The sequence below is a fragment of the Limulus polyphemus genome, unplaced genomic scaffold, assembly GCF_000517525.1.
Source record: "Limulus polyphemus unplaced genomic scaffold, Limulus_polyphemus-2.1.2 Scaffold1019, whole genome shotgun sequence".
In the NCBI taxonomy this organism is placed as follows: Eukaryota; Metazoa; Arthropoda; class Merostomata; order Xiphosura; family Limulidae; genus Limulus; species Limulus polyphemus.
In genome coordinates this window covers 27,761-52,627 of record NW_013666629.1, presented here as the reverse complement: position 1 = coordinate 52,627, position 24,867 = coordinate 27,761, and the positions used below count along the sequence as shown (strand labels likewise).

Genomic DNA, 24,867 nt, shown 5'->3' with positions numbered 1-24,867 from the left:
TATTGTATATTTGTAACACACACACACACACGTGTGTGTGTGTATATATAATACACACATATATACATATAAATATACTATTTTGAACAGTTTGTTAGCACATTACAGTACATATTTTGTCGTTTAACTGGGGTTCAAAACGGAATTTGTTTTTTGGGGGGGGGGGCGGTTATATTCCATTGTAAGGTGAAAAATAATAATAAAGGTATTATCTCGTAGATACCAGATACTATGTCGTATGTTTAAATGCACAAATTGTAGAATAAATGGGCCTAATTGTAGATATTATTTTATAAATAACAATTAGTTGATGTGTTCATTTCATAGTTAGGTTTTACATCAGTTCCTTAGTAGTTACTTGCTCGTCAGTTTGAAGTTTTATACTGAACAACTAGAAGTCACGTTGATGTTATTATACTTTGAATATTATACGTCAATCATAATAATAATGTACTTTATATTAGAATATACTTCTTGTGAATTATAACTTAAAGTTTATTTGGGCCATATTTTCAAAGCCTTACATCCAGTGATTATTTAACTAGTTTCTGGTACATACGAGATAAAATCTTTATATTTTTATTTTTTGATCTTACTGTTCGCCCCCCAGTGGGACAGCGATATGTCTGCGGACTTACAACGTGGGTTTCGATACCCGTGGTGGACAGAGCACAGATAGCCCATTGTATAGCCTTGTACTTAATTACAAACAAACAAACATCTTAGTGTTCCGGGCTTCCATACTATTCTCAGTAATTTAGTAACATTTTAAAACCAAAATGGTATTTTTGTAGTTGTTAGTAAATAACATATGTTTTGGATTCAAACTTGAATTTTTATAGGAAGACACCCCCCCCCACCCCCCCGTGAAACAGTAAATGACAATCACATATTCAACTTTGATGAATTCTCTGAAAGACCATCTATATAATTAAGTACGTTGCTTTCCAAAGATATGTACATAGTATGTCAAATGATTAAACTCTGAAAACATAGGAGGCATTACTCTAGTTAGTTAACAGTTCACTTGCTTTTATACTTGAGTTGGAGTAGATAAGATATTTGAGTTATTATGGAAACTTAGTATAAACTCATCAGATTAAATTCTGTCCTTCAGCTTGAATTGGAAGTAGTATCAGAGTTTATAGTGTGGAATCTACTTGCCTGTTATACTTTTACATTGGAATGTTTCAGTGAATTAAATAGTTAAGACTAAAATTAGTGAAAATACTTTATTGAACATATTTTTTTTCTATAGAATATGTGTAATGACTGGGTTGTGATGGAATTGTTTTAAGTAGGTTTAAAAGTACTTGGGTACAAAAACCTTAATTTTCATTAGTTTGATTCAAGAAATGTTAAGTGAATATCAGTGGTGTAACAATAGAGTGGCTTTAGTGGCAAAATACCAGGAGCCCACATTTTACTTCACAGTTTTCACAGCTTAGAAAATATTAAAATAAAATATATTTAGTATTTAATATGCCTGAACTCCACATGAGAAACTGAGTGTGCAGCTGAATCCCGCACTGACAAGCTGGCAACACTGATTCTGTCTGAACTAGTCGACATTTGGCAAGTGTCTCTGGTGGCTGGTGCCTGCGTTCTTCATAAATTTGTGAGCAGACAGTGTACAGAGCAGTCTCTTAACCCTATCACCACGGGTCAAAGGCCATGTCATTGTGTTTATTGACTTGCATTCAACATTTTATTGAACTACTATTTTATGAATTTATGTCAATTAATTTGGTATCAAACTGGAGAGTGTAATTCAAATTTTAGTATTATATATTACTAAATTTCTTAATTTAAAAGCAAATATAAAAAAAACACACCTAAACATTGATGCTTGTGTCACGTGGTATGTTGAATGCAGCACTGGTTCAAATTATATGTTTGTGATGTCAAAATACAAAGTCTCTAGTTTCATATGAATTAGGAACTTAAATTACCAATATTAATGAGCTAGTATCTAAAATAAGAACCTCCTATCTTTTGTATTTGCTGAGATTTCACTCCAGTACTGAATCAAACACAGTGGCACCACTCACTTCTTTCTATTTTTGGAAACAGTCCCTAATATACACTTCTGTATATAAGAAGTGAATAATGTCCCCCTAGTGGCTTTCTCAGCTTCTCAGCCATCTTCATGTGTTATGATGTCATTACACATTTTCAATACAAATCTTCATGCTGATAAGGTGAGTCTTTAGTGAGTTCGAAATTTTATGTTTTTCAAGACCCAAATACAACTCAGTTACTAAGTTTGATAAGTTATAGTGGAATTCTATGGTATTGATATAGTAATTTATAATTTTTGGTTATTTCAAATGTATATATATATATATATATATAAAACCTAAAAAAATATTTGTTTCACATTGTCCATGTGCAAAATTTTATAAGGCTTAGCAACCTACCTATCTGAACAAATTTTGCAAAACATTGAACAAAAAGGATTTTCCATTTCGAGGTGTCATGGTCAAGGTTATGATGACGGCAGTAATATGAAGAAAATATACAGTGATGTACAGAGAGAATAACTGATATTGAGTCCAGTGCAGTTTATGTTCAATGTGCTGCTCATAATTTTAATTTAGTAGTTAATGGTGCAGTAAAAGATGTGACAGAAATGGCTCAGTTTTATGATGTTCAAAGTGTATATGTTTTTTGGACTAAGTGTCAAAAGATGGGACATATTATCAAGTTTAATCTCTGAATCTGGTACTCAGCAAGGATCAACTATTAAAAGCCTGAACCCAACTAGATGGGTTGGACGTTTTGATGCAGTTTTTGCTCTCAAGGTACAATTTTGTGAAGTTCAAAAAGCTCTGGAAAAAATAATTTTGGGTAGCTCAAAATCAAACAAATGCAATAAAGCCACTGCATTTAAGAAACTCCATGAAAATTTTAACTTTGTTTGTGTTTTAGCTTTCCAGTGCAAAACTTTGCAGTCTATAAATTTAGTGTTGAAAATGCTTCAGTCAGAAACAGCTGATCTGGCTAGAGCTGCAAAGCTCATAAAGATGTGTTTGGATGAATTGTGCAACTATAGAAACCAGTTTGAAAATCTAAAAGAAGAAGCATCAATCATAGCGAGAGGCTGGTTAGTTTTCCCTGAATTTTGAAAAAAAATGGCCGACACCTGTAAAGTGACATTTTTATAAACTTTGCGAAGACAAAAGATTGACAGATCCGGAAAGTTTGTTCTGAAAAAGATTTCTTATCGCACCTTAGACTTCATCATGAATAAGCTGAACTCCTGTTTCACTTCCCTTCATGAAGTTGTCTTCACCTTCTCTGTGTTGCAGCCCAGTACATTGTATAACCTTTCAGATTTACAGCTCCTTAAGGAAGGAACAATATTTGCCAGCAAGTATCAAAATCATTCACTCAAGAAATCCTCAGCATGAGATCCACTCTGAAGAGTGAAATCAACAAAGTTTCTACAATCAGGGAATTTGCTAATTTATTGCTCATAGAGAGCCATTATCTATCAGCAAGTTTTCCTGAGGTTTGCACAGCCTTGTTATTATTTCTGATGATGCCAGTGATAACTGCAAGTGCCGAGCGGGCTTTCTCAAAAAATTATTAAAAATTAAAATTATTAAAAAGCATTGGAGAAGCAACATGAGTCAGCAACAATTACATGGACTGGCACTTCTATCAATCGAACAAGATTTTGCTCATCGGTTAAACTTTAATGAACTCATTGATCAATTTGTGGAGATGAAAGCAAGGAAGAAAGATTTTTAAAGATATTTCTTATGGAATATTCATAAGTTTTATGTAAACCTGTGTTAAACTTTTATGTTTGTATTTGCTAATACTGATATAATATGTTTAGAAAATATGTCTAGCTGAATTTTTTCTTCACGTTAAATTTCTTAAGAAGGTGATCCCTTCTTTCTCATTCATTATATTTGATTAATAAGCAGTGAACTTAATAGGCTTTACGTATTTCTTTTGCTCTATATGAACCATAAAAGTTATTAGTTTTGGAGGAAGCTCGGGGGAGGAGGGCATCAGTAATACTTTGCCACGGGCCTTTCCGCTCCTAGATACGCCACTGGTGAACATAATCACTTCTGTTTGGTAAAGATCCGGGCATGATCCTGGGTACTCGGCTCACAATCTGCAGTTTGTGAGTTCAAATCCTATCACCAAACATGTTCGTTCTTTCAACCATTGTGACACTCAATCCAACTTTTCATTGGTAAAAGAGAAGCCCAAAAGTTGGTGGTGGATGGTGTTGATTAGCTGCCTTTCCTCTAGTCTGCCTCTTCAAAATTAGGGACAGCTAGCATAGATAAGCCTCCAGTAGCTTTTCATGAAATTCCAAAAACAAAGTATGTGGTAAAGGATGCTCAACATGTATGTAAAACAAGTCACGTGTTTAGTAAGGCCTTGTTATTAGGTTTGTAATAAACAGCTGTAACTTGCATATTTCACTGAGGGAAGATTTCAACTTGATCTATTAAAGGGAAGTTTTAAAAGTGCACATTCTTGTAAGGATACTTATTTATATTTCAATACAGCCATAAAAATTGACATTATAGGTTTCCAAATATTAAGAATTATTACCAATTTCACAGAATTAGTTCCTATACAAAACTTACTAACTTAGGTGTGTCCAAGTTGTACTGTAAGTATTGAATTTATGTTTCCTTGTAATAATTGTCTACTATGGGCTAATGTTTTTTATAATATGTAACGTACTTAATCTTGTAACTAACTTAAATTACTTATTTTGACTGCTGTGCTTTAACCAAGTATTGTGCTCTGCCATATGGGAATATTTACTCTAGATTTAGATGTCTGGGCAGGAATGCATCAGATACAAAGTACAAATGTCCTTAGATCAGTCAGAATCTTAACTATGACTTTCAATAGTCAGAATGTGGAGGTATGTTTTATACAAGGATTGTACCAAATAATAGAACTTGAACTTAAATTGGTAGGTAATCTTCTTTTGTTTGAATATAAATCGATGTTCTGTGTCAAATAAAGAAAGTTTTTTTTTGCTTAGAATCTTCATTAAGATTCTCATTACTCCAAATATGTAAGTGGGTTTTCCTAATCAAGTAAAAACTAATAGCAGCAATCAATTCCAGGACTTTTTAAGTTGGTACATATTTTTCTCTTATAAAGAAGTAATTATCCTTTCTCATCTTTATGACGGTTGAGTAACATTTAAAATTTGAATTATAATTTATGTGTACTTAGTGATCCTCTTCTACTGTTCAAGAAGTTATTCACAATATAATTAAATTAGAGAATTATTTATAAAGTGTCATCACTGCATGAAGAATTTTTTGCAACTGTGGTATATTCAGGTAAAGCTGAGTTAACCTTAGAGCAATGGGATAAATCTGGTTGATAACAGGAGATTCTACATTGTATTTATTATGTTGTACTGAATCTCTGAGTAACTGAGTTCACAAGAATGAAATAAAGAGACTAGACACAATGTAATATAGAAGTAAACACAATTTGTTAATTCACAAACATAGTGTGTGTGTGTATATTTGTTTACTGACACAGAATGGTCGCTTCTACTGGATTAGGTATCTTTTTTTTTCTAAACTGCTCAGGCCAAGATTACCTACCAGACTGTCTAAATTTAACATTATTTACATCGCAGATAACTTGAGGTTTACACAGAACAACTAGCATAGGGAAGGCTGTAACCACATGATACCACCTGAAATACCATTGAAGGATGCTAGCTGTCAAATGTCTTGCATAACCTGCAGCATTACAGCCATGTTTCCCCAAAGTCAAAACAAGTGTGATCTCAATAAAATGGCAAGGAAAAAAGTCAAGTAGAATGACATCAATTTAAGCATTTGACTTTCTCTGAACATGTGTTAAGTGAAAACTGCACATATACAGAATAAATGATATATTTACAGAGCTCAAATTAATGGTGGTCCATTTGCTATTGGCCACTAAAGATGCTGGCGGATTACCCAAAAGGTTTTCCTGGGTGGTCCATGTGGCCACTAAAAAATTGGCCAAGAAAATCTAAATTTAAGTGATTATTTCCGCTATAAAATAAATAATATTTCTGTGATGAGACAAGTAAGAGAATAACAACGTTATCCTGAAAATTATTTGCAGTGTTATTCTCAAATATCAAGGCAATTTCTTGCCGTTATACAAAGGCTTATATGCATCAGCATAATGATGGGCACAGAATGAGATCTGATCTGAGCTCGCACTTGGCTGGTTCCGACTGGGTATGATATATCCGCAAGTGCATGATATTTTGAATTTTGGAACAGCTTGAAGCTTTTTGGTAACTAACATCTTCACACAGCAGGAAAACTTTTGCAACTTGTCAATTATTGTTATAGTGGATTAGAGAAGTGGTAGCTTAATGTGATGTTTTTTTTTATACACATTTTGTAGTAAAACACAGATGCTGATTAGCACAATGTTATATGCCTTTGTGTATTTAATTGCATGATAAATTTATAATGTTATTACAATTATATATTATCATTGTTGCAGTCTTTACTCAACATAATATCGATTTAATAAATATGGCTCGTTCATTCTGTATCACGTGATTAAATGCTATCACATCTGTAACACATGTTCACTGTGATCATATACACTCGCAAACCTCCAAGAGACAACTATAGTATACTATACAGTAATTAGAAAATTGTCAATCACTTTCAAGCTGTCCCAAAATGCATGACCAAACTTCAGCCGCATGCTGCACTGTATACCGTAGATCCAAGCGCTCACTCCAGACTCTGATGGGCCACATGTGATTTCTCAGGGAAAAGGTGTATATTTTTTGAGGTCATCTAGGCCCAAGAAGTGTTGCAAATGGGGATATTTGAAGCCTTGTTCCCAAGAAATTGAACTATGGGGTCTTGAAATCATCACAATCTCTTCATAAGGGAATAAAATTTTTAATTTGCTAGAAAAGGAGGTAAAATAACTTAAAGTGCATGCAAGGGGGATAAAAAAATCTGTGATTTTCCTAGGGAAAGGGATTATTGATAATTTAGGTACAAGTTTACATGTAGATACCACCAGCCCCTAAATTAGGTGTGGGAGTGGTGGATAAAGCAGGATTTTGATCTTATATTTTGGTGATATGAAAATTAGTAAAAGACATGAATCCAAGAATATTCGTGGTGGGACACAGCCTGGAAGGTGAAGACTAGAGATATGACAAATAAGTAAAGAAAAAAATCTGGTATTAATGCAACAAAAACAACAGAAATACATAAAATAAAAATCACACTGTGCTAATCACTTTCCACCTCTGTCGGCTGGACCTTGATCATTCAGCCAGATGAAGTCCTGAATAGAACGGACATTGTGATGATTTCTTTTGCAAATTAATGCAGTCATACAGTTTGAAGTACATCATTCTATGTAGTTTTTCATTTATTTTAAAACAATATTTGTACCTTATTCAGCACTGAGTGACCTAGGCTAACTTTGAGTGTTACACTTTATTGTCTTCTATTTCCAAACTTCTTCTGTTTTACTATAAGCACATGGCAAAACTTTTGGGATTTGTTGTGTTTTGTTTTTGCTTTTTAAGACAAAGTACAAGTTTCCAGAGTAGAAGTTCTGAACTCACCAGGTGTGAGATGTGACAGTTTCTTAAGTTCAAAGAGTGAACACTTCAATAAAGATTGAAAAAGAAAAGACCTATGTGCACTCATTGTCTTAGATTATTTGTCTGCAGTCCTCATTAACTGATCATATAAGTTTTTATCGTACATTGTATGCAACATACTAGATGTACACCATTTTACAGTATAATTTATTTATCACTCTGGTTTTTAGCAGGGATTTCTTTTTTTTAAATAATTTTTTTGACAATTTATCTCTAAATGAATCTTTGTTAGTACAACAAGAAAGAAAGGTCTATAGGTCATAGTATGATTCATTCCTTTATGTGTTGCTTAGTTACAAAATTAGAAAAAAAAATACATTGGCCAACTAAACTGCTGCCTGGCCGCCCAAAAGACATGTCCAGGTGTGGTCCGGCTGGCTATGAAAAAAAACTTAAGTGCAAGCCCTCATTTAGAACAATGCTATATTAGTACTAGAAAGCAGAAATACATGGTATATTTATATATATATATCACACTACTTAAATCTTCCCTTTATATGCATTTTTGTTGTTCTAACCTGTATTGATGATATTTGTAGAAACATTAGAGGAGGAAATAGTGATTTTTTATTGCTATATGAACTGGACATTGAATTATTTACATCAGATAATTTTAAAGAACCCAACAACCGAAGAACAATAAAACAACTGGTGACAGGAGAGGAATATCATTTTGGTGAAAATAAAATAGAACTTTATGTTTAAGAAGAAACTATTGATGATGATGACCACAAGGGCATACAGTGTGGATAGGAAACTTGCTAGACATGACAAAACAATTGAAACAACAACAAACTTAAAGAGACAGAGCATTTATAGAAAAAAAATTTTGAAAATTAGAAGAATGTGACAGGAATTTAAGAGAGTGGTTTTAAAAAAATAGACCTGATATTTAAAGAGGAATAAAAAATATATAAATCTGATAACTAAATCGATGAAACTGTATGGGACTACAGAAGGATTACAACAACAAGTTTCAGAAAATGCAGAAAGGCATCTACATAGTCAGTAGTGAAGCAAGGAAGAAAAGAAAATAAGTGATAGAATAAAGCATCTGGGAAACGAATTATTAAATATAAAGATTTAACCAGCCACTCCTCTTTCTGCATTTGCTCAAGAATTAAAACTGAAAATACCATCTAATACCAGATATGTAATAGGAGAACACATATGGTCTTCACCTATTACCCTCATTGCTGTGCCTCCTGTTATTAAAGAACCTTTCTGGATTACTACCCCATGATACTACTAAATCCAGTTCCAGAATTTGTCTTGCAAGTTCAGCATCTCCCAGTAGAGAAACCATTGGACTATAATTTGAAGATATCATGGTAGTCATACTGAGCTGTTTGAAATCATTTCCAGAGTGAATGGGTAGAATAATAAACAACAGACTATCCATATTGCTACCCATCTAGGCTCGAAATGGCCAGGTGGTTAGGGCGCTTGACTCACATTCTGAGGGTCGCGGGTTCGAATCCTCATCCCACCAAGTATGCTTGCTTTTTCAGCCGTGGGGGCATTATAATGTGATGGTCAATCCCACTATTCATTAGTAAAAGAGTAGCCAGGAAGAACATATATTGGGAACTGACTTCATGCAGAGACATGGATGTGAGGTTAGGCTAACTTCAAATAACTTTACTGCCCAAGAAATTCTTGTATGCTACATGACAGCTACTACACCAGAGATTGTACTTCCAATGATAACCAGGAGAGCAGTCATTGTACCAGTGAGAAGGACATGTTAAAAGTCAATTTACATCTAATGACTGGGTTGTAATAGAACCTGAAATTCCAGTGTGTTCTAATGGATTAAATATTGGTAGTACTTTTGAGCCACCTATGTATGATGTTCTGTCACTCTTGAAATGGAGTAGGTTACAAAACTACATAGGGTCTATCTGCAATAGCCATCCCACAAATGATAAACTAGAGGGAATGCAGATGGTAAATGGCACCCACTTGAGCTACTTTAATTGAAGTTAGATTTGACATGTGTCTTCAAAGTGCAGAACACTTTTTTCTTTTTCTGCATAGTGGGATGCAAATCACAAACTTGTAGAACCACAGTCCAACACACTAACCATTAGGTCACACCTGGCCCCTGAATAAATGCATCAGATGTATGTGTGTGTGTATAAGAGAGCTTTAGAAGTTGACTTATATAAACAGGAACAACAAATTCATTTTCATATTTTAGAAACGGGTACAGTCAAAGGTGAGGGTGTGTAAATTAAGCCTTATATATGACCTGTACATGTTTAGAAACAGGTTATTAATTTATGCACCTATGAGCTATAAAGTGGCACACTGAAATGTCATGGGTTATGTGCATTATAACTGACTGTACATGTAATTTTTGTTACTATCATAAACTTAGGATGTTCATTCAAAGAAGAAAGGGATGCAATCAGATTGTGATGGCATATGAACATTGAGATGATAGTATGTGTAGAGGCCATATATTTTCAAAGCATTGTTTTACATGCTTCGAATTTTAGATGAATGTGATGAGGTGACAAAATTAACAAAAAACACCTTTTTTATTCAGTGATTTTAGTTTTAGAATTATGCTTTTATGTTATGTTACTAACAGTGAAGCAGCCCAGTTTTGAAGAAGCTCTGTTTACCTTTGAAGGATTCTCGAAGTGAGTTTCACATACAGCATTATTAATTTTAATAATATTTTGGTATTAAGCAGAAACTTTGATGATATTGAAATCTGTAGTTCTGAATAAATAATAATAATAAATCAATACTTTCTACTTATTACATAATTTCTATTTTTTCCTGAACTATTGTTTACTCAATGTGTTATTTAATGAATTCTAAAAATGATGATTATTATGATAAATTAGAGAATAAAGAGCCAAGTCATGCTTTAATTCATTTATTAGTTATTACACTGTTAAAACGTTAAAGATTTGGTCAAAACATGGATGAGAAACAAAAACATACAGATGAGATTAATAACACTTACTATAAAATCAAGAATATACTCAAAAATTACAACCTTAAGAATTCATTTCAATAAATATAAACGTTTTTGATATATATTTTACTTTTATACTAGTTGAAAAGTCACACAGTGTAAAACATTAAACATTAGTAGTAAAATCAGTAGTATATGACATTAAATAGAATAATGGTGATTTTTTGCAGTATTTTACTCAAATACAAGCCATAGCCACTCTGAAGATGTACATACACAGCAAACTATTGCATACTACTTTAAATATTGAACAGTAAACCTTGTTAAAGTTATTATAACTGAATTTATAATCAAGTGTATTTAATGAGCTTATTAGACCTTGCATTAAAAAAATATTAAGGCTATTGGGTGTTTTTAAAAGAACAATTTTTATTGTAACACTGAACTGACTAAAGTCCTCTTATGTATGAACAGTATGAGGTTTCAACATTTCACATATGTTTAATGTGTAACAATAATTATTAGATTCTTTGTTCCTTTTGATTGAGATTTCAAAATTTTATGTTCAATGTGTAACAATAATTATTAGATTTTGTTCCTTTTGAATGAGATTTCAAAATTTTAAGTTTAATGTGTAACAATAATTATTAGATTTTTTTTTCTTTTCAATGAGTCTTAAAAATTTCATGTTCAGTGTGTAACAGTAATTATTAGATTCTTTATTCCTTTTGAATGAGATTTCAAAATTTCATATAACCGATTGTTTAATGACAAGTATTTGATTTTGTTCCTTTCTTAAAAAAGGTTTCAAAGTTTTGTATATTGAATGTAACAATCATTATTAGATTATTTTTCTTCCTTATGTTTTGTTTCAATTCTTATTTGATAGAGGATGTAAACAGAATGTAGGTGCTCATGCTACTTTTTGCCAGTTCTGTAATGTCTTTTTTCATACTGTCTTATTTAAATTATATCACATTATTTTGTGATAAAGGCAATTCTTATCATAAAAATATAATGATACACACCAACAACACTTTTTTAAATATGATTTATCACTCGAGTAAAATTATTATTCAAACTTCTCATTTAAGTCTCAAACTGAGATGCACTATATTCAATAGAAAGACATAGTCACACAAGTTAACAGATTAGGTTTAGCTATCAGGGTTTAAGGAATAAGTAGGTATAATAACTGAATCTGTGTATATACGTAGTATAAGCTAATTATTTTTTCAGAATATTTTTTAAGATGAAATTCTATTTTTAAGTATCAAATATTTCTAATACAAAAATATTAATAAAATTGATGTTTATATTAAATTGTGATAAATCAAGGACCAAGCTGATGGCAAACTAGTATATAAAAAAGCTCATAAAAATCAGTTAAACCTGATTCTTTTGTGTTTTACTTTTTCTGAAATTACCTAAATAAGGTACAGTTACTACATTGAATTTCATTCCAATAACTTCTTTTCACATGAAAGTTAAGGTCAGAATAAAGTTCCTTAAGCATGCTACTGTCAAATGGCATTGCTTGATCTCAGTGTAGATTAGGCCTTGATATATAAATCTATCTGAACTGAGCAAAGGTGTACTTGGATTGGGATATGCAGTGTACTTTAAAAATGACTGATTGTGGCACAATTCTGTTTCACACACATTATTCATGATTAAGCTTAATCTAAGTATAGATTTATATTTCACTCTAATTCTTGATCTGTATTTCTTGAATGTAGTTCAGAATAACTATATATTCAGGAAAGGATTAGTAAATAAATAAGCTGTAAGCAGAGCCAGGTTTATAGTAAGAAGCTGAATTAGAGAAGTAACCAGAAATTTAGTAAAAACATAATCCATTTATTTAGACAGGAGTAGAGTAAGAAAATCAAACATGAGGAATAGGAGTGTTACTTATAAGGTGGATAGCTATGAGAGTAATATGAAGAGGAGTAGTAGGTGTTACTAGATGGATAGCTATGAGAGTAATATGAAGAGGAGTAGTAGGTGTTACTAGGATTGTAACTATGGTATTTGTTGCATCGATAGTAGTCAGAACAAGAGCACAGCATGATCTTGGTCCAGAACAACTTTCCGGTCACTGGGTCTCTGTCACCACGGAGAACAGCATTGTTTTCTGCAAAGAAAGATGACCAAAAAAGGGGACATTAAATTAGGAAACTCTATGGTTGTCTGCTGTTTTTGTAGAAAATCTGGAAATGTGTATATGAAGCTGAAACCTTTCTGCCACTAATTAACTGAGAGCTAAAGAAAAATTGATACTGAGAGAACACACTTGTATGGGTGAGAAAAATCTACTAGTATAAAAATAATCTCCAAATAACTATCTTTCTTTTGTATCTCACAAGCAATCTCACAATAAGTAAGAAGTGTTAATCTTTAATCTCCTTTGAAATGAAAAAAGCTTAAGTACTTTAAAATAAATATATTGCTCTCTTTTGTTTCTTACAAGTCAGATGATTTGTGGAAAAAAACTGGAAGTGTGGAAATAAATAAAAGTGCCCATCGTTAACCTGTCGGAAGGTAGAGAAACTTAAATTAATTATTTTGGTACAAGTTCAATATTAAAGTTATTTTTTTCTATATGAAATGTGTTCTTACCACAAAAGTAATAGGAAAATTTGACTCTTATTTTTAACAATGAGATGATAACCATATGCTGCTGTAGTCATAATGATATTGCTTGTTTTCCTAACACCTTTGAAAAATGTTCCAAACTCAAATTATCTGAATTGATACTTACCAGCTTTATAAAATGTTTTCTTGATCATCTTTAATGGAGATTCATAAAATCCTTTTAATTCCATAAGCTTTTCCAGAGCAATCATGTGACACTTCTTGTCCTCGGGAAACTCTCCAATTTTTCCTTCTATCAACATCCATGAATCATTCATGATAGTGATCTAGGAAAGTATGAGACCATGGCTGTATATTTTAGGAAGTTTTTTAAATGTAATGTAAAGCTGTTAAGATTACATAGTGACTATCATTAAATGTTAATTTATGCTCTACTTATTTTATGAGATGTTGAAATTAAATAAATACAATTTACCCAACAAGCAAGAACTGCTTTCTCTAGTAACTTCTTGAAGACAGTAATGTTATGCACTTATTTCACTATGAAAACATTTATGGAATATATATATACGTGTCACTGAAGAATCTTTAAAAAAAAACATAATGTTATTAATAATTTTCATTTCCATGATAAACAGATATGAAAATGTGATTTTTGTCTTTCAGTGATAGTTTGGAGGTAAACCATATGGGAAGGGATTTTCATATACATTACAACACCTTTTGAGTTTACAAATATAGATAAGTCTTCCATTTGCTGGTATACAGACTTCAAACAGGAATATTTGAAAATTATATTTTTCTGAACTATAAAACTGACATTAATAATAAGCATATTTGAAGGTGTATCAGATATTATAGAAATATACCTTCCGATGTTCTTTTGCAACTTGGTACCAGTCATACCAGAAATTACTAGCCAGAGAATTTTCAAGTGTTGCTTCCCAGATTTCTAGCATTTCTTCTTCTCTGCTCCCGGCAGTGGCATTCTTTAAGTCTTTCTGAACTGTTGCTAATAAATCCTGAAGAAGAAGATATATATATATATTTATGATTGTATCACCTTCTGGAAAAACAACAACAATTAAACTTCAGGATATTAAATATAAAAGTAAATTGTTCAGGAATGATTAATGAGTGAAGATCATCTTTAAAATTCAGTTGACTGTGTTTCATGCTGGAGTTGTTTGATAAAATCAGCAATATATCCATAAATACAATAGTTATCTGTGCAATGATCAGTGACTTCAGACAATCTCATAATAAAAGTAAGGAGGAACTTCTTGTGTTTCATTGTTCAGGTCTTTAATAATTTTATTTCATAAACAGAAAGTTAAATATCATATAAATGTAGTTTTAACTTGTATATAGGAGAGAGACCCAGCCTATAAATTCATTTCTAAAACCTGACACTACTTAGTAACAGATAAAAGTTGAATTAGCTCACATTATGTTTACTTTGCAATTTTGAATCTTATGGTGCATGCACTTGAAATATTTTTCCCTATGTTAAGTTAACTTCTCTTTCTTTTTATTAAAAAAAAAAGAAACCTAAGAAATTATTGTTTCCTTTATTTTAATTTGAAATGCAATATCCCTTAAAATATTTATTATAAATCATTGTTTTAATGATCAACTAGAAAGAAACCTACTAATCAGAGTGTATCATGTCATTGTGATGTGTTTGTATTTTGCACTGATAATTTCATGCCTACTGAGAAAGAAATCGGTAGGATTCTGTACACTAAACAAATTGCCTCCACTGGCACAGCGGTATGTCTGCGAACTTGCAATGCTAGAAACCAGGTTTCGATACCCATGGTGAGCAGAGCACAGATAGCCCATTGTGTAGCTTTGTGCTCAACTTCAAACAAACTAAACAAATTATAATGAAATTGGCTTTTAAATCCATATATGGCATATTTTAATCTTATTAATAGTCTCATATATATATATATATATATATATATATATACTTCCACATAACAGATAGTTTAGTATTTGGTCAATAAGCATATTGTTTGGCAGTAATATATATATATATATATATATATATAACAAGTATGGATGATCTGGGGCTTTAAGTACAGAAATGTATAATAGGTTTTGTTAGTGATCAAATACTCGCAATGTGCCATAAAGTAGGAATTTATATTAAACTGAAATTGATTTGTAGTGCATACTGAAGAGATTGACACGTTTTGAGAAAAAAGTTAGAAATGAATGACCTTTATACTCCAGATAATTGTAAAAGAACTTTTTTATTTTAACACATGTTTTGCATTTATGGTTTCATCAGGGTTAGTACATACAACAGTTGTTTGTATTAACCCTAACGTAGCTGTAAAGGTGAAACACTGGTTAAAATAAAACTTCTTTTATAATTATCTGGAGTATAAAGGTCATTCATTTCTAACTTTTTTTATTAAATAAAGTTGATTTACTCTGATTTTGGATTTTTCAGTTACTTTTTCCTTGAGACTTCAATACAGAAATAAAGACTTGTGAAACAGTTGTGTAATTTATTATCTCTGCGAAAAAGCACTTTATTCAGCTTTATTACCATTGTATAATTGTATAAGTATAATATTTATCACCACTAAATTTTATTTTCATTTACCACAAGCATGCAATATTAATTTTGTTTTCATTGTCAAAGCTTTATTTTGAACTGCAAATCTTGGATTGCATTTTGTTTTTCGAACACAAACATCTGTCATGCTCACTCTTGTCAAATAAGTCCATGGTTCTGTCATTATATGAGGATTTTGTTAGATGTGAATTTGTTTACTTAGCATATCATACAACAAAAACTATCACTGGATAAAAAGAATAGAGTTGTTATATATAAGCATTATAGGATATATGTATACAGCATGTGATGTTACCATGTGTTTAGATAGCCCTGATTTTATACATATTTAGCATATTATGTATATATTTTTTATATTCTTATGATATGCTTTTCAGTGGCTTTAGAATTTATCTTGGTTGGTAAGTGTTGATTAAAGACTACCTTAGTTTTTGTAATCAAATATTTGAAATGGAAAAATATACATAAACATGATGTCTTTTAAGTACAAATAACTAGTAAAATTTACAAAAGAACCTTTTCCAACAGAAAATTGAGAAATAGTAAAGAAATCTTACCTTTATTTTGTATATAACTTTCATCTCCCCCTCAGAACTAATGTCCAGGTCATTTGGTTGAAGAGTGTGACCAATAGGCATTAAGAGTTCTGAATCAGGACCATTTTCTGATAGAAGAATTTCTATTGCTTTTTTCACTTCCATTAAGAAGTCATAAGGCAATGCTGGGTTCAAACCCCTAGCTTCTTCTACACTTCCCAACATCAGTCGTTGAATGATGTTTCTCAGGCCTTTGGGCAGATAAGGAATTGGTGTAGAAGTATATATCATAGCTTTCAATCCATTTCTTATCATTTCAAAAGGTGAGTATTCATCATCGGGGCTTGGTTGCGTAGATGAGGCCTTTTCTGTTGAGTACATGCGTGTGAAATTATCTGAATAGCTACTTTGTGTAGTTGTATGATAACTCATGCTAGACCAACTGTTCTTTGGTTCATAATTGTTGCTCATCATCCCATCTGGTTTCCCATAATGGTTCATTCGACCTCTGGGCTGATGCATGTTGATGATCTCGTAAAGATATTTATGAAGAGACCCTTCTGGTAAAACTACTTCTTCTATTATCCGATTAATTCCTGATGCCAGGATGGACATCTGAGGAGATGTAAGATTTAATACTTAATAAAATATCAAATTATCTGTACATTAGTTCCTTTAGCCATTCAAACTCATTTCTAAAATTATTTGTATCACTAATACAACATAATTTTTTTACAATATAAAATTGCTGGTGTATTTAGTTAAGTAAGACTAATCATTATTCCTTATATTGCGTAGTACTACTTTTGGGGAACATAGAGTATGTAAACATTGTTTGTTCTAGAATTGATTTAAAACAACAGATATTGGGTCACCATTGTTGGATCTAAAAATGATGTGAATTCTTAATAGAATATCAGCATTTCTTGATAAAAAAAATATCTTCCTAATAACCTCAAGTTTGTAAATACTATTTATACACAACTACTTTTCACCAACTTAAAGCTGATGAGTGTTATTCATAAAAGCACTTAATAGTAAAATATAATAAGTCAGTACTGTTAGATCAGTTTTGATGATTTTTTTACTTTGTTATTGTAAAAAGACAGAACAGTGTTTCTTGTTCTTTATTGTTTTATGATAATTTTCACATAGTTTGTTTTAAATCATTTTACATTTGCAAACAAAAAATGTGGTGACAACCATTTTTTAGATCAGCCTTAAAATAAAATGAATTTGTTGATATTTTTTATCTAGAAGTGCATTATAGTTTCAAAAACAGATTAATATCTTTACTTGAGTACTATAATATAGTGACAAAAACTAGATAATTATTGTTTTTAAATAGTTACGAAACACAGGCCATGTTTATTTCAGAACTGAGCTATAACCATATAAAATAGGTTAATATTGCTAACTTAGAACTTCTTTGTACTTGAAGTATGTGAATATACCATGAGTTTCTATCTTCTTATAATATTATAGTAATTAATCTGAACTTATTCTTTGTTTGCAGGTTTCTCAAAACACATGGTCAAGAAAGCCATTAAGGTGAATTCATTCTAGCTGCCTTTGTTCCTTTATTCCTGAGTGGATAATAACCATTCTGCCAGAGGGAAGGGAGGTGATATTGCTGCAGTATTGCATGTTGTTCAAGGTCATTGTCAGCAGTTTCCTTCAGTGGTCAATGAGGTGATATCTAGAGGTTATGTTGCAGTGAGAACAACTAATCATGTGGGTAGTACTAGTCACTCAGGGTAAATGGAACATTTCTTGCAAACTAAGGAATATTGGATTTAAACAGTCTAGAACAGAATCTTGAAGAAGAAGAAGAAGCAGCAGCAAGAATCTAGTAAAATCAACAGTCCCATGTAAGAAAAAGCAAGTACACACAGACACTGTGTTTCTGTTTAATGTAATAATAAAGATTGCTAACTTTGCATTTTACTTTGCATCCAGTCCCATTATTCCATTTGACATCATAACTCAGTTAATAAGAGAGCTAGTATTACTTCACAGTCAATATCTCGACCGAATCTGAAGTTATTAAGCAGATCTATCTATTAGAAAGGTTTGCTCAATTTAGCTGAATATGTCACATAGTTACAAAAGTTATGCCATTATTCATTATTTTTAAGCTACTTCTTACTTCAACTGTACACTGAGCTAGAATCAGTCTCATTGGTAATGAAATGTGTTTTCTTGCATGAAAGATGGTTGCCATTTCAATTGTGATGTTACAAGATAGACAGTTGTCTTTAATTGCTCAGCAAATTGGGTAATAGCATGGGGCTTCCTTGCACCTGTGTTCAAGCAGGAGTGGGCTGTGTACAGCCTGGGTTTGTTTATGTATAGTTTGTTTTTATATTTAAAAGCCAAGCTCTTCCCTACTATTCAGTTTTGTAGGTTTTCTAGAAAATGTGTTTGAGAACATTATTATAGAAGTAGATTATTTGTTGAATTTATGCATTTCTTGAACAAATACTCAAAGTTTCCCTGTTATCATAGTTTCTTGTTTGAGGGTTTTATCTTGAACTTTTCTTCTTAACTGGCAAGAGAGAATTAATAAAGTTTCTATCACACTGTCACTCTTTCCAATTCTACACACACTTATCAAACATTTGCACATGTTTTGTATTGTGTCTGTGTTTTATTAATTATTATTTTTTTAATTTTGAATTTCTGTATCATCTCTTTTTAATAAGAAACTCAATTGGAGTAAGGCTGGAACAGACACATACTCCATAATAAAATATTAGCCGTATCTCCAGTTTTGTGAGTCTTGCCCTTTTATTCTAAGGGAATTAAGTGTAACTATGAATATTGTATTCTAGGTTAATATTGTTGTATTGGACACTGATTTATAGTAGTATTAGGTAAGACAATATTATTGTGTTTATTACAACATAATAGTGATATAAAGTGGGTCAATATAATTATATCTGCACTACTTTCTAGTCAAATAGATAAGTACTGTTCTTTCTAGCAGTACTTAATAGTAACATGAAATTACATTTTCCTTCTTTATTATAGTTAGAAACTTCTGTTTCTGTATTTATATGAATTGATATAATGCACTACCTTACATTGTCACTGAAAAAGTGATAGTAATAATGCAATGAGCAATAAAACGATTACAAGGATAAATGGAACTTGTAACCTTATAGTTATAATAATGTCTCTCACTACCTTGTCTCATTTTCAAATTCAATGGACCATAGAATCAAAAATGCTTCAGTCTCTTACCATGGCTAGACTTCAAAGAATACATTTGGATGTTTCACTCCAATGGAAAGACATTGGATGAATGGAAGCTAATACAGTTAAATATGCAATTGCAAGTTGGCTATGAGTGACTGAAAGTGTCATTATTAGAATCTGGAACTATTTCGAATCCAATGATAACAAAAAGTAGATGACCACTATTTATCGGTTACAGAATGCTGTAATCATACAATATCTGCTTTGAAATTGAATCACATGTCCTCAGTGTGTGTCAATATACAGATGATTAGAAACAGGCTTCACAAGGCCAGCCTATATTCTAGCAACCTAAGAAAGCATTGCACTCGCAACAAAGCACAAAATAGCTCCCTGGAAATGGTGCTAAGAGCATATCCAGTAATGAATAACGTATAGCCATATTCTTTTTATATATGAATCTCACACTATGCAGCCAGGTAGGAGGCATGCACGAAGTTGGAAATAATCTTGTACCAGACAAAATCCCATTTCTTACAATTGTTTGATGCATTCATGCATAAGGTAGTGGTAGAAGAATAGTGTGGGTAGGAATAAGCATTTATGGACACCTAACTTCTATATACTACAGAATGATACCATTAACCGTTACATTAATGACTTATTTACATACCATTTACTACTGGTGAATTCCACACATTACAATCTGTTGAGTAATTTTATGTTTTTGCCTATTGCAATACTCGGTGTAAAAAAATTACCAAACAATATTAACAGTATTTTTTTATTTACATGTTTTGTCACCTGTATGTTATTATAAATCCTGTAACCAAACAAAGACAATTAGATGTATAAGTAGTTTTAAAAAATGTGTTCAAAAAATCTAATAGTAATTCTAGGGTTGATGCACATATTATAGGGACTACATCCTATGACCCATTGTGCTGCCATATGGTGATACAATTGGCTCTGATTTAAGTTTCACAGGTGATAACAACTATTTTTACTGTGTTAAAATAATCAGTGTATTTCATGAAGAAGAGATTAACCAAAGGAGTAACTGCACATTCGCCAGACTTCATTCACATCAAACATGTATGGGATACTCTGAAGAGATGGGTTATATCCCATTAAGTTGCTCCATGCACTAAAGGTGTTTTAAAAACAGCTCTTTCAAAGGTGTGATCAAGGACATTTAGTAATTTATTATAAACATACTCATTTTAATCCAACATCATTGGCGCCAGACTGCCCTTGCTGGACATGTTGACCATAATCCATATTGGAGTAATATGTCATGAATTGTAAAGATATAAAGCCACCTCTACAGCATGTTCATAAAAGAGCATAGGTTGATCAATTATACAGTTTTCACATCACATGCTAGATCATCTTAATGATTTATGTTAACAAGGATTAAGGGGAACAATTAAAGTTATTTTATAATTGTGATTTTCTGCCTTGTCACAACTAAAGTGTTATAAGTTCCAAATATTTTTGAATTGTTTTATGCAGTGTAATTACACATACACACAAGCATTAATATCATCATATAAAAATAATTTTACATAGGTGTCAGCCATTGATTAAATATTGTTAAATATATGATAGTTGAAAACTGCCAGATTTTTACCTTAAAAATTAATTAAATATGTAAAGGTAAAATTTTCAAAGTTTTTGTTGCAGGTTTATTGCATTTTGTCTTGTTGTTGAGAATTATATCTCAGTGACTAGGTGGTATAGAGGTTTGTACAACTTGGTATGAGCTAGGGATTAATCTACTCTTGAATGCAATAAGAAAGATCACTATTATAAGTAACTTAAGATAGTAGTATACTGCACCAGGACCCAATTTTTATTCAATGATGAAATATCTTGCCATTCCATTCCAGCAGCCAGTGTGTTCTTATACAAGGACAACAGAATCTAGCCAGCTTGTGTATTGAATACTGTAATACAGTCTGTGTTTAAGGAGATATCAACACTGTATCTGTGTGAATAAATAACATTTTTATTTCACACTTTGTCTCATTTACCTCCATGCTGTCCATGTTCATTTTATTCTTCTGCAAACATTTCCTCTCAGGCTTTCTACTTACATGTTAGTTGAAAGTTTTGCTTTTGAATACTACAAATGCACTTGATATACCAAGCATTTTCCTGAAGATATATTTTATCTACTCAAGGATGATATGCTACTTAATTGACTCACTTTCAATGAGTGCTTGGGTTATAAAACTTCTTTAATCGTTTTTTAACTGCCTTTCTTGATTTCACATGTACTCTGTTATTGGTATCGTAGGGTATATTTCGTTATCACCACAGGCCTAGCATGGCCAGATGGTTAAGACAATCAATTCGCAATCTGTGAATCACGAGTTCGAATCCCCACCCTTTCAGTTGTGGAGGTATTATAATGTGATGGTCAATCCCACTAATCATTTGTAAAGAGTAACCTAAGTGTTGGTGGTGAGTTCCTTCCCTCTAGTCTATCACTTCAAAATTAGGGATGGCTAGTTCAAATAGCCATTAAGTAGCTTTGTGCAAAATTCAATAAAACAACAACAAAAAGAAATCTTTTCACCACTACCATCACTGTGTGGTATGCAGGCATACTACATACTTTCTATACCCATGTTTAACAAGATTTTTCTTGCATACAGTTATATGTAGTTTAACACAGAATGTCGGGCATGAAAGTCATATAATTTCTTTTGCCTTAGTTACCTATTATCCTGGGTCATTCACTTGTGGTGTCACATGTGCTTTATCATGGGGAAGAGTTAGTTACCTAAGGCTGAACATCCTGTTTATAAGTGGATAGTGATATTTTCCACTGGCAGATAGAGTAATGTCCTAAGGATTTAACCTCTGTTATTTACTAATGGGAATGATTAACTGTCACATTGGTAGAGCATGCACCTGAGAAGAATAGCATTACTGTTTCATGTACATAATGCTATGTTTTCTCCATCTGTAACATTTGTTCTTACAATTCTAATGGATATAATAAGAGATTCAGTTATCCTTAAAGCTGTTACAGATAGACGTTCACTAAAGGCACTCATTATTTTGTGAACCCAATAAAGATTGTTTCATTTTATTACATGTTGTGTCCCATGTCTTTTATTTCTTCAATAAATGCAATTTTTAATGATTCGATTGACTTACAAACTACTAAGAGGAGGCGGTTGTCTGAAAGAGTAGTTACGTCTCAGATAAGTTATATCCTGGACATCAAACTTCTGCCACTGCTGCAAAGATCTATGACTCGTTTGTCATTACGACTGCAGACACAGGAAGAATAACTTCCAAAATTTCAGTGCACAGGAATGCCTGGTGGTTAGGAGACTCAACTCACAATCTGTTGGTTGCAAGTTTGAATCCTGTCACTGAACATGCTAGCCCTTTCAGCTGTGGTGGTGTTATAATGCAACTATTCGTTGGTAAAGAGTAGCCCAGGAGTTTGTAGTGGATGATGTTGACTAGCTACCTTCTCTATAATCTATCACTTCAAAATTAGTTGCCAGAGTTCTGAAACAAAACATTCTTCATACTTTGCATAATGCAAACACTGGAGTCCAATAAGGTGTTATATGTATTTGTATTAACATGGGATTGCACGTCTACTTTTAAGTAATGACAGTAAGTGGTAGTTTAAACATTGAATGGTCATATTGCCCAAATGGAAAAGCCAACCTAAATAGGATAAACTCTAGCATAGTTTCCACAAGATATGTGGAGTGGTTAAGGTCTGTGTTAGTTCACATGAACAACTGGGAAAGACTTTCACATGGCAGAAGTGATGTTATGATAAGACAGTTAAGGAATGAACATTTCAGCATGGAGAGTGAGTATAGTTTTGTTATGTGCCAGCATCATGTAAGTATTTCGGCTATGGCTGGACAGGTCCTTATCTTTTACATTAAAAAATCGGTCTGTTGACATGCAGGTTGCAACAGTCACGTGAAACATGTCAATATGCTGATGCCATGTGTTACAGATATACCTGGCTAGACAGATATGCGCTGGCGAGACTAAGAATGAGAAGTCGATACTTCCAACTTGGAGGATGATGAGAATGCTGTTTTGTACCATTTCAAGTCAGCAAGTGATGAGGAAGAGTTTGAAAGTACTTATTTGGCTATACAAAATGAGGAAGCACCTGGAGAAGATGTGAAAGATAGTTCTAGCAGTTGATCAAGATGCTGATGACTTCCTAATTGCTGTGGTTGAGATTAACTGCTAGAACATCAGCTAGGACATTCACTGATTGGAAGGCAGTAGCATTCTGTGTTATCCAAGCTGTTAAGTAGTATTTTGATATGATCTGTATCCACTAAACTGTATGATGATCACATGATTGTTATTGGAACTGAAAGGGCATTGTGACCCTTTCTTTTGGAGCTATCCAGTAGTTCAATATTCAGAGGTATTCACAGGATGTCGGGTGGTAACTACTCGATTATTACATAATTAGGATAATGTTAATAGAGGTAATGCATAGAACATCAAAATTTGCATGACTGATGACTATTGCTAGAAGTTCAAAAACTTAGCCAAAATGGCATTCTGACCCTTACTTTCAAACTTATCAAGTGATTTTCTGAGGCTTTAATGTCAGCGACATTTCTCAAGAATTAATCACTGTTTACTGGATTAGCAGAAGCCTTTCAAAGTAAACTACACACAACTTAACAGACTCATCTTCAAAACACTTACTATGTATATAACTTCACCAGATGCAGTGAAGAAGTTGTGTTCTTTCTAAGCAGGGAGCGTGAATCAGATTGTTATGAATCTAAGTGGAAGTCTTTGTTTCATTGGATTTGACTGCACTTATTTTTCTATGACACCGACTAAATTGAGTGTTGGAGCTATCTAGGATAGTAAGTGTGCTCTACAGTGGAGTATTGTATTTAATCTAGACTAGTCTCAGCATCTATTGATATATATATAAATATACTGTAGTGGCAAAACAAATATCAATCCTGGTTGAAAGAATATTTACCTAAAAGTCTTAGTTTGGATGAATTCTACCTGTTGATTTTAATAATCCATAGATGGCAACACACTACAGTAATGCAGCTATCGAGACATATTTTTTGACTAATGTGTATATTTGATTAACTGGTTTTTAAATTTTAAAGTTAGGGGCAATCTGGAGGTAGTAGGGAGAAGAACGGTGTGGTACGAAGGCATACTACGTGTTTTTAACCCTCTTGTTTAAGATGAAAAATCACTTTTCGCCAAATTAATTTAATTCATGATGTAAAAATTGGTGTGAAGCAATCTATCAATTTAAATAGCATCTAAACCACTTCTGTATCTGTCATATCCCAGCTGGCCTGAA

General features: G+C 32.3%; 1 protein-coding gene and 1 long non-coding RNA gene across 2 annotated transcripts in view; one reads left to right on the top strand and one right to left on the bottom strand.

Moving 5' to 3' along the window:
- Positions 1-2,011: 2,011 nt before the first annotated feature.
- On the top strand, positions 2,012-21,533 carry LOC111086320. The gene is made up of 2 exons (XR_002611042.1): positions 2,012-2,201; positions 17,830-21,533. It is a non-coding gene; the product is annotated as an uncharacterized LOC111086320 (long non-coding RNA).
- The window catches only part of LOC106461724, a 37,893-nt gene continuing 23,554 nt past the window's right edge, over positions 10,529-24,867 (bottom strand). The window contains exons 10-13 of the mRNA XM_022388752.1: positions 16,335-16,928; positions 14,054-14,206; positions 13,351-13,510; positions 10,529-12,723 (exon numbers count right to left, since the gene is read on the bottom strand). Of these exons, the coding sequence (XP_022244460.1) occupies positions 12,497-12,723; positions 13,351-13,510; positions 14,054-14,206; positions 16,335-16,928 (1,134 nt within the window). The 3' untranslated portion in view covers positions 10,529-12,496. The remainder of the gene's footprint in view (positions 12,724-13,350; positions 13,511-14,053; positions 14,207-16,334; positions 16,929-24,867) is intronic.